The 11,089-nt window shown below is 33.5% G+C and overlaps 1 protein-coding gene across 1 annotated transcript; it reads left to right on the top strand.

Annotated features, from left to right (window-relative positions):
* The first annotated feature begins 2,374 nt into the window (after positions 1-2,374).
* LOC128229161 (inhibitor of growth protein 1-like) lies at positions 2,375-10,418 on the top strand. Its single transcript, XM_052940883.1, has 5 exons — positions 2,375-2,636; positions 3,149-3,364; positions 5,971-6,053; positions 7,501-7,599; positions 9,685-10,418. The coding sequence occupies exons 1-5, from the start codon at positions 2,480-2,482 to the stop codon at positions 9,946-9,948; spliced, it is 819 nt and encodes a 272-aa protein (XP_052796843.1). The 5' UTR covers positions 2,375-2,479; the 3' UTR covers positions 9,949-10,418.
* Positions 10,419-11,089: the final 671 nt, after the last annotated feature.

The following is an 11,089-nucleotide window of genomic DNA, read 5'->3' as shown; positions in this document are numbered from 1 at the left end:
TGGTAATATATTTTAGCTCGATTATGACGAAAGCTTATAGAATCACTCTGAAGTCCGATTTCTTCATACAATGGGAACTAGAAGCTCAAAAGCCAGTAACGTGAGCTTGTTTAAAGACACAATAGAACAGAACATAAATGTTAGTAGGTATAAAGAATTAAAAAGTCCCTCGCCAAGCATTTTTACGCTTAAAGTGGCAATATAAGTTTATTATATATGCTGTCAAGTGGTTTATAGCGGTTTATCAGTGAAATAAAAATGATATTTCACTGTTTCAAATAGTGGAAATTTCAATATGATATGTTTCAATGTTTTAAAAACTTATACCGTTCTGTTATAAAAACAACAACAACACAAACGCGCAAAGGGCTAGGACACAATATCAACGACGTGATTTCCGAAATGGCGTTACTTCAGCATACAGTCTAAAAAATAATACCACTTTAAGGCATATAATAAAAGCTGTCGTAAGACAGCGCGCTCGACTACGCCGCTTTGACTTAGAATACAATAACGATGTAATAATACCAAGTTTGGCCTCTTTATGTCAAACCTAACTAAAATTATTCGATACATAAGGTGACTTTGATGCTGCCCTCCCGCCAGCCCGCCCAAACAATGACGCAAGTCATTCAAATAACTTGATTTCCCATTATGAAAATGTGGTTAAGAAAATACAAATATGCCTTTCAAAGGAAATTAAAAATAAATAAATCAAGGGCCATAATTTGTATTAAGGCTTAAAACGGAGTTATGTTTCTTGTTGTAAGATGGTTGTAAATAATTTTGAATTTTATTAAGTGCATTTAATGAACGGTATAGAAGCTCTTTTTTATTAAAATCCCAACTTGCCCTTAACTTTTACTTGCCTAAAACCTTAACCTAAGTCAATCAGGGGCCATAACTTGTATTAAGGATATTGAGTTATGTAACCTCATTGGGTGATGGTCCTGAACAATTGTGTGAAGTATTAAGTCAATTGAATGAAGGATATAGAAGTTATTAAACAATATCCCAACCTGCCCTAAAACTTTAACCTAAGTTCCATAGTCAATCAGGGGCCATAATTTGTATAAAAGATAATATGGAGTTATTTAACCTCATTGTGTGATGGTCATGAACAACTGTGTGAAGTATTAAGTCAATTGAACAAATGATATAGAAGTTATTAATAAATATTCCAACTTGCCCTAAAACTTTAACCTAAGTTCCATAGTCAATCAGGGGCTATAATCTGTGTAAAGAATAATATGGAGTTATCCAACCTCATCATGTGATGGCACTGCGTGAAGTATTAAGTCAATTGAATGTAGGGTATTAGACTTATAAGTGAAAATCCCAAGTTGCCCTAAAACTTTAACCGGACGCCGACGCCGACGCTGGGGCGAGTAGTATAGCCCACCTATTCTTCGAATAGTCGAGCTAAAATTGCTAATTTCAGGTATCATCGCTATATTTTTCACCTCGTGAACATCAAAAGCGAATATTTTACTCGTGGCTATGACACTCTACGACACTGAAGCAAAAAAACAACAATAATCTTATATTTAAAAAAAAATGACAATTTTACCAGATTTAGTAGAAGCACTGGCACCGGATTTTCGAACTCAAACATTTTTTAAAAAAAATCAAAACAAATCTTACAATTCCTTACTAAAAATTATAATACCGAATATGTAAAAAAATATTTTTTTCAAATATGCTCTTTGTACTGTATAATATACTAATATAATATACTGTATAGTATATTATACAGTACAAAGTGCATATTTGGAAAAAAAAATATTTTTCAATATTTTTTTACATATTCGGTATTATTATTTTTAGTAAGGAATTATAAGATTATTTTTTTTATTTTTTTTTAAAATGTTTGAGTTTGAAAATCCGGTGCCAGTGAGTAGAGCTAATAGCGCCAATACTCGACCGTACAGCGGTACGCTTAGGTAATTCGATGCAAACGTTTCCACCTCTGATCTTTAACAATTGGAACCTCCTTAATTTCAGTCGGCTTGGCTTTTCCAATTCAGATCTGAAAAAAATGCTACATGTTACAGCATTTTACTTATGTTGTCACTGATTTCCTCTAATGAAGATGTTTCCGCATGTCAAAGTCCATCAAGTTTCAAGTTTATTCAGTAAACTCGTGTCATACATGCATGACAAAATGAGCATTGCAATGAACATATTATACAGTTACACATCCCTTATAGAGAAAATAAACTTTTCGTGACTATGTCAGGATCACGAATTTAACAAACTGGGAAGGGGAGTAACCACTGCGATGTATTTGGTCACAAGGTTTATCTTGCTGTTATATTTTCTTTAGACTTAAAAGCTTTACACATATGCCAAAATAATTGTTTACACACCGACTCAAAACGAGGCCTGTATATTCAACTCGTTGGCGAGGGAAAACAAATCATGTTTACGTTTTCTTTTTATTTTGTCTGATAAGTAATTTAATACCCACGGCTATTGAATGCATCTACAAAGCATGTCTATCTTGAATCAAGCGGCCGTAGAGGCTCTGTGCTCGGCAACATACCTGGAAAATTACCTTGAAACTATGGACAATCTACCGGACGATTTGCAACGGATTGTCACTCAATTGCGCGAACTTGACATTCAGTGTAGAAGTACGTTTTGTTTGTTTCGTTTTGTTTGGGTGTTTCTTACCTTGTGATAGTTTATTCAAAAGGTGAAAACTCGTGTGATCTTGGCTTAAATAATTGTTAGCTTTTGAAATGCTTTGAGACCGTTTCATTTTGAATCACAGGGGTGTGCATACGTGTAGTGTGTTGTGTATTGTATTGGTACAGTAGTGGCATATAGTGATATACACATGCTATGCTTAAGTATATTATTTACTATAAGCTTTTAAAACTCTGGAAATACTGTAAATGAATTTTTTTTGGTTGTGTACATAATAAAAAAACAACTTTCTTCAGGAAATACGTACCGTTATATGACTTGAAACTGAAAGTTAAGGAAGACAAATACTTTCTGCAATTTTTACTCCCCAAAACTGTAAAATTTAGTTTAGATTAAAGATATTGACACTTGCCATGAAATGAATGCAAATCTCAAAACTGTATAAAAGAGTTTGTTGTTAAAATAACCAACTGTTTTATAAATCCGTTATTTTTAGCCATTCTGAAAGATACAGAGCAACACAAGGAAACATACCTGAGGGAAGAAAGTGGACAGGTGAAGAAAAAAGCCTTTATAGCAATCAAGAGGGCACTTGTTAGGTGCCAGGAAATTGGGGATGAAAAACTTCATTTATTGACATTGATAAATGAGTTCATAGAAAATAGACAGCGACAATTGGAACAAGACAGAGAAAATCTTGGAAATTTCTTTGGTAATTTGTTTATTTGTTTTCATTTTGTCACTATGTCTGCATCTTGAGAAATTCTAATTTTCAAGCCTTAGTCCTAAATAAAAAGTGACACGATCACACCCATCGTATTAAGACGACCATAGATCTGCTTTGTTTTTTCGCTACGATGAACACTCAATATAACACATGTTATCTTTTCAAACACGTTGTTTTCACAGGAGACATATTTTGTTACCTTTAAAATAAAAATATTTTGACAATTTTTTTTTTTTTAAATGCATTGTTATTTTTTCTATGTCGTTAATAAAACTTGCTTTTTCCTTACTATAAGGCTTTGCATATATCATGCACATGCATGTAACTAGCAGATTTCAATGCACATTTCATTAATCGTTTATTAATTTATCCGCAATCATCAATGGTTATTTATTACTCAAAATTTAAGTCCCATCAACTGCAATCAAAACAAACACTTGTGAAAATATAACTCATTAACACATGCAATGGAATTTGTTCAGTTTGTCGGCTGCAGATCAAACAGTACAATTTGTGACGTCACAGCATGAGCTGTGTGAAGATCAAAGATGCACTGCAATGGTTTGTTTTTAAATAGGTCAATCAAATACCGTATGAACCCACTTAAATCCCAAAATTTAGTCTAAGCCGGTTCAAACATACCATACCATCGGAAAATAAAAATCAATAATCCCAAGCAAATGAACTACTGTGAAATCATTAATGTTCGTGGGGCATTAATGTTCGTGGTTTTCGTGGGTTGGGTGATCCACGAATTCAAGATCCCACGAAATATAAACCCCTTTATTCACTTTTTCAATTGCCTTGTTACGTACAAACTAGTATATTCTTTACAGAGGTCGCAGTATACAGTGTTAAAACCTGTCTCACTGTATAACTTACGATCATTATTCTGTTAATATATTACAACTGCCTTTAACAAAAAATGAACCAAATCAATTAAATGCGTTTTATGCAGCAAATGACAGTTATAAGCACGTGTTTAAACGTGTGCTGTTAATGAAAATCTCCATGTTTACAAGATGTGCGTGATAAGTGTCCATACTCGATTGTTTTTATTTAATGAAATAATTAATCGATTATTAGTATATTGAAGGTTACTAAGCACCGAACGTGACAATATACGCACCTTTTCTGTGTTATCACAGTTTGCAAAATTCTTAATTGGCATTCAATGGCTTCCCCTATCTGTATTTATGATCAGAGTACATCTTCTTTTATTACCTTTAATTCCCAATTAAAGCGATAAGTGACATGGGTATATGCACTAATTGGCATGTCGTACCACATTAGCGAGTGTCATAAACCGAGTGACGTAGAAGACGGAAATCACGGGCCAGCGCGTGGATATTATGCAGACGATCTAGGACGATCGCATCTTCGATTTTTTTTTTCAAAAATGAAAATCCACGAATTCAAGTACCCACGAAATTGTTTTTTTTCGGCAAACCACGAAATTTCATGCCCACGAACATTAATGATTTCACAGTAATTTATTTGATATTTGACTGTTTAGCTTGAACATTATCACTGACTTGGAGAATTTCAAGTGCTGGATTTGCTTTAAAAATCTACCCCGTCTTATAAACGAGTCAAGACAAAAACACCAGATTTCATGGGCAAAGTAGGGGGGTCGTCTTATAAGCGGATCGCGTTATAGTCGGGAAAATATGGTATTCTTAATATATATGTGTTTAAAGTACCAAATTTATACAAACCCAACTGATTACTGCAATTTTGAAGTTAGCCCCCCAAAAAACTATTTAATATACAGTAACGAGTAGTGTTTTGCATAAAAGCTACTGCGAATTTCAAACATTTATCAAAGTACATAACATTGTAGCTTCCATTTTGATGGCAGGACTGTCGTTCTATATTGAGGAATTGGCCCGCAGCCATGAGAAAGGGGAATTAAGTGTTATTTTTGCTAACAAGGGGAATGTTGCAAGTTGCAAGATACAAAACAACAGAACAACAATTTAATGCAAATTGATGTTATATACATGTATCAAAACTCAGTACACAATTAAGTGTCAATACAAAAAAAATGCATTTGACCTGCAATCATTTTTTCAAAGGTTATAAATTTTGAGATTATGTAGGGGACTTTTAATCACAACTTTGTGGGGAAATCTAGATATTCCTTGGGTTTGGGAATGGGGCCTTATATCGGCTCCAAAATTCATCGAAATATATTTCTGGATGAGTAACTTTGATACAATCATATCTTAAAAAAAGTGTCAAGCACTGTTTTATATAAGATGCGTTTGGTTAGGCTCATCAGTAACAAAAATTAAGCTGAATTAAAACTTTGATGTATTAATAATATTATTTTAGTCTTTTTTTAGTCTTTTATCAGTATGAATATTAATGTCAAATTTTGTATTTAAAGTGTGGCATAACCTCAAAAGCAGTCTCTTAGCCTCCAAAGTGATTTAAATAGCCTGTTGTTAAAGTTTTATGTAAAAACACATATTTTACGTGTATGTCAAAACTATATTAGAGTACTCGTAAAACAGTTAATATTATGGAGATTAAAATAAAGTAAGTATATTCTATTCTATCATTCATAAAGTTTTCATTTCTTTCAGATCCAACTTCATCATCAGCTAGTGTGAAGGATCATGACAAGGAAGAAATTATACCACAGCCGCCAGTTGTTAATAACATAAAGGTATGACACCCTGTACACATATTTGAGTACAGTTTTGGATTTTGAATGGGTCAGATATTTAGCTTCATTATTGATAAAAAAAAATTCAAGTAAATGTTTCAGTTCAACTAAATATTGATACGCTAGTTTTTGGAATGAAAAGTGATAACTTGTAATTTAGCATCTTTTTTTTATACCAGGTGCATCAAGCTGCAACAAGCCATTTATGTCAAGTAGATATATACAAATTCTGGCCTGTTGACTGATCGGTCTTATGGTAGTTTGAGGCCTAAAGAGAAAATGGGTTCAAAACCTATTAGTGGCACATTCTCTATGATTGCTCAGAAAGACCGCCAGCATTAATTGGTTTATACTTGGAAACAGACTCATGTGAATCATTTTCACATTCAAGCCGCAATAAATTTGGTCAATTATAAAACATTGTTTCCAATGTCAATGAAAAATAGTTGGTAAGGTATTTTAGGTTTTATGTAAGAATGCAGGGTACTGAATAAGTTTTAAGTGATCTGTCTCAAAAAGTGAAGTAACTGACCAGCTACTACTTATTGTATTTAATATTCTCTTATTTTCCAAATGTGAACCAGCCCAGTTGCAATTTGAACTATCAATTTTGGCCGGCAGTCGGTTCACATTGACAAAACTGAGAAGGTTGTCGTCATTTGGGAATGGTGTAAAAGTAATATTCTGTATAAAGCATTCAAGGCTTTTTAACAAACACTTCTTTTAGTGTTTTGTTTTTACTTACAGACTGTAAAAACAGTAGGGTTAGTCTTATTTCAAAGGTAGGGCCTAAAAAAAAAAAATTGTTTGGTTAGGGTTACATCCTTTTCAAAAATAGGTAGGGTACTGGGTTACCCGGTAGGTAGGCTTTTTTTTATTAGGCTTTATATAAGAATGTCATTTTCATCATTGGAGAATGGTGTTAAAGTTATCTTCTATATAAGCTATTAAGGTTTTAAACTACATATTGAAAAGCAAAAAAAAAAAAGATATTTTTTTTTTTTTTTTAGTTTTTCATTTTTTTTTCAAACTGACTATAAAAACGTTAGGGTCGGCGCCTATTCCGTAGGTAGGGTCGGGTAACCCGAACCAAATGTATTTTTTTTTTAGGCCTAGGGTTGGGTAACCCAAACTAAGTGCATGTTTTTAGGCCTAAACATATGAGAGCATCATCAATTAATTCACCATTAAAAGTTAATGATGAACTCATTAAACACGTTGTCAACTTGAACACGGTCCTGGTTCTGAACAATTGGCACATTGTCTCTGATTTCGTTATCAATTTCCCCCCAAACAAGTTTTGGTCACAGCGATATTTGAAGTAGGGGAAAAGAACATTGAACGATATTTTTTAATGGTCTTAGTTTTTAACTTTGGATGATTGACTTGATTGAGACTTGTACACTGCTGTGACAATATATGTCTCTAACTATGGCTTTCTTTCCAGGTGAGCAAACAGGAGGAAAAAATCGAACAGCGAGTGGCACCCTCAGCAAATAAGCGACAGAGACGTCAGAAGAACCATGATAACCTCATTAAAGAAGAGGTTTGTATTGTATACTGTCAAACTCATTTTGAGCGGGTATTTTGTCATACTCATAGCCTTGGTGTCGTTGTCGCCATCAGCCACAACTTAATAAGGTATTCAAATGAAATGGTACACATGTTGAGTGAAGAAATACATATTGTATAGCAAAGACCGTAGCTTTAATAATTCTGTTGAATTATGGCCCTTGTGTGTCTGAAAAAAGAACAATAGATAAGCATTGGGTTACGCTCTGCAGCTCTCTTATATGATTTGACTTATGTCTCATGCTTGGGTGTATTACCTTGAATTCAAGTACAACACTAAAATTATGTTCTGAAATTAATTAACATGACACGGTCTGTCAGTCAAACTAGCCGGTTGATACCCGAATGACCAATCAGTGTCTAGATAAGGCAGAGCTTATCAGTTGCCAGTTGCTATCCACCATGACCGCCCACAATCTTCACTAATAAAACAGTAGAGTAATAACGCTGTTTTATATACAAATATGTTTCCCATATCTGAAAGATATTAAAGACAATTGAGGAAGTCCGAAATACTGACATTTTCCCATAATGCTGCCCAAATTATGCATTTCATTGTACTTGTTTGATAACAAAGTTACCTTCAAGTAGACTATTTCAACCCTCCAAATGTTTTGCCCTTTAATGTAATGGTATTTTCCTTAATCTTTGAATAGAAATATCATAAGTTTATATCAGTATCAGTGTATAATATTGACAATATCATGTGATTTATTCTTTTCATTTAGAAGTTTGTCATCTTTTTGTGCCTTTAACATTAAATCCAAAGCAAATACATATGCTATTAGTTTTGTTTGGAGGTTTATAGGTCTGTGATATCATATAAATCAAGGTCACAAAAAATATGTACAGTGTATAGATAATAAAACATCTTTGAAATTGACGCAAATCCAACTATAAACTTGAGTGAATGACTATGATCATTTTTAACTTCTTCGTTGCTTGTTAGAACAGTTTTGAATTTCGTTTAATATGGATATTTTTGAAATTTTATGTTAATTTTGGCTAAAAAGCATGCATTAAGCTGGTTATATCAATACTAATATCTCAATATATATACTTGCATAATACAGGTGATTTTTTAATGGATAAAGGAAGATAAGAGCAAAATTTATTGAGTTTTGACTTTTGTAAAAGAAATGAATATGTTTCCCTAAATTTTAGTTTTTAAAAAGAGACTTTTCCTGTACCAAAATTCCTATGTTATTTAGTAATAAATTATCTGAAAGTTTGGACATTAAATTATTTCTTCCTGAATCGTACATTTCATTCAATTAATAATAATAAACTAAATTCATGTTATACATGTACATGCTTTTATTGCTGTTTTACCAAGTTCCATGCTTTTTATTTGATTGTCAAGTATCACTACTGTATTATAATGGTCTGGTTCTGCGTATTTGTTGGAGGGCCCTTACTATGAAGTCACATGACATTGTAGGCATAACCTAATTGCTATCGGCTTGATGTCTGTTAGGTACCCTATTATAATCGACGGCTGAATACAAGATGGTTGTAAGTCCATATATAAACAAAAGGAATCTCTGTCTTGCTCTAAGCCCCTGCTATTGCAGTTATTTCCTTTGTCAAATGTGTTTCCTCAAACTCTAGTGAGTCTAGTTTTTATCTGGGCAGTTATTATAAACCCACTTACAGGATGTATCTCAATCGCATAATTGACATTAATGATGTGTGTTATAATTTATTACTTATATAATATACAAGCAAGGATAAGCCACATTTCCTCCATGTTTTTAAAGGTAACGAAACATGCATTTAAACATTATAAAAACGTGCATGTTTCGTTACCTTTAAGAACATTGAGGAAATGTGGCTTATTCTTGCTTGTTGCACTGTACAGAAGTAGAATAGTTCATGAATTTTATTAGCTTATCTGATTTCAATGGACAAAAATCAATGAGCTGACTTGGCCATGTTGCTGTTGTTGTTGTCTTCATTGCATTCAATATCTTCAATGTTGGCCAAGTAAACATTCTATATATGAATTTTTTCTGTACATTTTACAACTTACCTATTAATTGCATTGACGTTTCTTCAGGAGGATAAGCCAAAGAAAAAGAAGAAGAGAAAGACGAAGAAAGATAAAGAACAGTCGCCCATAGATCCTCCCATCGACCCAGATGAGCCGACGTATTGTCTGTGTCAACAGGTGTCGTACGGGGAAATGATTGGGTGTGACAATGATGCTTGTGCAATCGAATGGTTCCATTTTAACTGTGTAGGACTTACCAGTAAACCGAAAGGGAAATGGTATTGTCCCAAGTGCCGAGGGGACACATGTAAAGTTATGAGAAAAATTTGACTTTGACAGTCATCCATATATGACTTCTGGATGAACGAGCCTGAATTTTTATTCTATTGCTTGGCATCAAAAAAATTAACAAGCTCTGCTATCTTAAATCCAGAATTTGAGGAAGCCCGTAAAAAGCATATTACCAGTGCAGGGCTTGTGGGCTTGTGCTAATTTTGACTGCTGTGAGGCAGTTTGCTGTTCATTGTCGCTGGTACTGGAATGTGTTTCGAATAGCAGGGCAACCATATATTTAACTGGTGGAGTGATCTCCGACTGGCTACATATTGAATGATGACCCTACATGCATTTGCACTTTAGTATGCGAAACTTGCATATCAACATGTACATGTATGTAGATATGTTTCAGACAGGAAAAATATGGCGAGTTACATCCTGTTCTAGTAGTGCTGTGCTGGGCCAATCATTAACTAATGTCTTGAGTCTGAATTTGAGACTATGACTGAGAAAAGCAAACTAAATTTTTTTTTTTTTTTTTTACAGGATGATTGTCAAATTTCAGTATCTATTATAATTAATCTATTCATCAATCATGCACACATCTTTTGCAAAAATTAGTAACATTATTGATATTTTGAAACGTTTTAGAACTTTATTTTTCTGAGCCTTAGTCTCAAATACAGACTCAAGACATTGGTGAATATGGAATATTAATAATATGAAGGTGTCTGTTGGCAGATAGTGGAAGTATCAGAACAAGATCAGCTTTGACTATTTATACATGAGACTCCTCTTCACTCTTCCTTGATTAGGTTTAAATCTGAATTCTCACAGATTGATTAATTTGACAACCTCTTCTTTTTTTGTATCAGAATCAACTTCTTCCATTTTTTTGTCTCAGAATCAGCTTATTTCGGCATCATTACTTTCAATTTGGTCATACAAGTATAAGATAACTCACAATATGCCCGGTAACAGATCTCAGTTGTGTGGAAAACAGCCGAAAATTTCATTTTTCTTTAAGCGTAAGTAACCCTTTAATCCATAAAACAATATGTTCGGATGAAGATATTAAAAACTCCAGGGCTTTTTCTGCCCATTTTGGGAAAAAGACCCTAGACTTTTTGGGAAATTTTGCGTCGTGAAAAAGCGGGAAATTGGGAAATTTTACAGTGAAAAGAAAAAGCTGTCT

The sequence above is a fragment of the Mya arenaria genome, chromosome 3 (genome assembly GCF_026914265.1).
Source record: "Mya arenaria isolate MELC-2E11 chromosome 3, ASM2691426v1".
Lineage (NCBI taxonomy): Eukaryota > Metazoa > Mollusca > Bivalvia > Myida > Myidae > Mya > Mya arenaria.
This window is presented reverse-complemented; position numbering and strand designations above follow the sequence as displayed.

Bases quoted from the DNA above. Each gene is read 5' to 3' on its own strand.
- LOC128229161 (XM_052940883.1), top strand. From the start codon at position 2,480: ATGCATCTACAAAGCATGTCTATCTTGAATCAAGCGGCCGTAGAGGCT. The intron at 3,365-5,970 runs GTAATTTGTTTA...CATTTCTTTCAG, and splicing joins AAATCTTGGAAATTTCTTTG to ATCCAACTTCATCATCAGCT. The intron at 6,054-7,500 runs GTATGACACCCT...CTTTCTTTCCAG, and splicing joins CAGTTGTTAATAACATAAAG to GTGAGCAAACAGGAGGAAAA.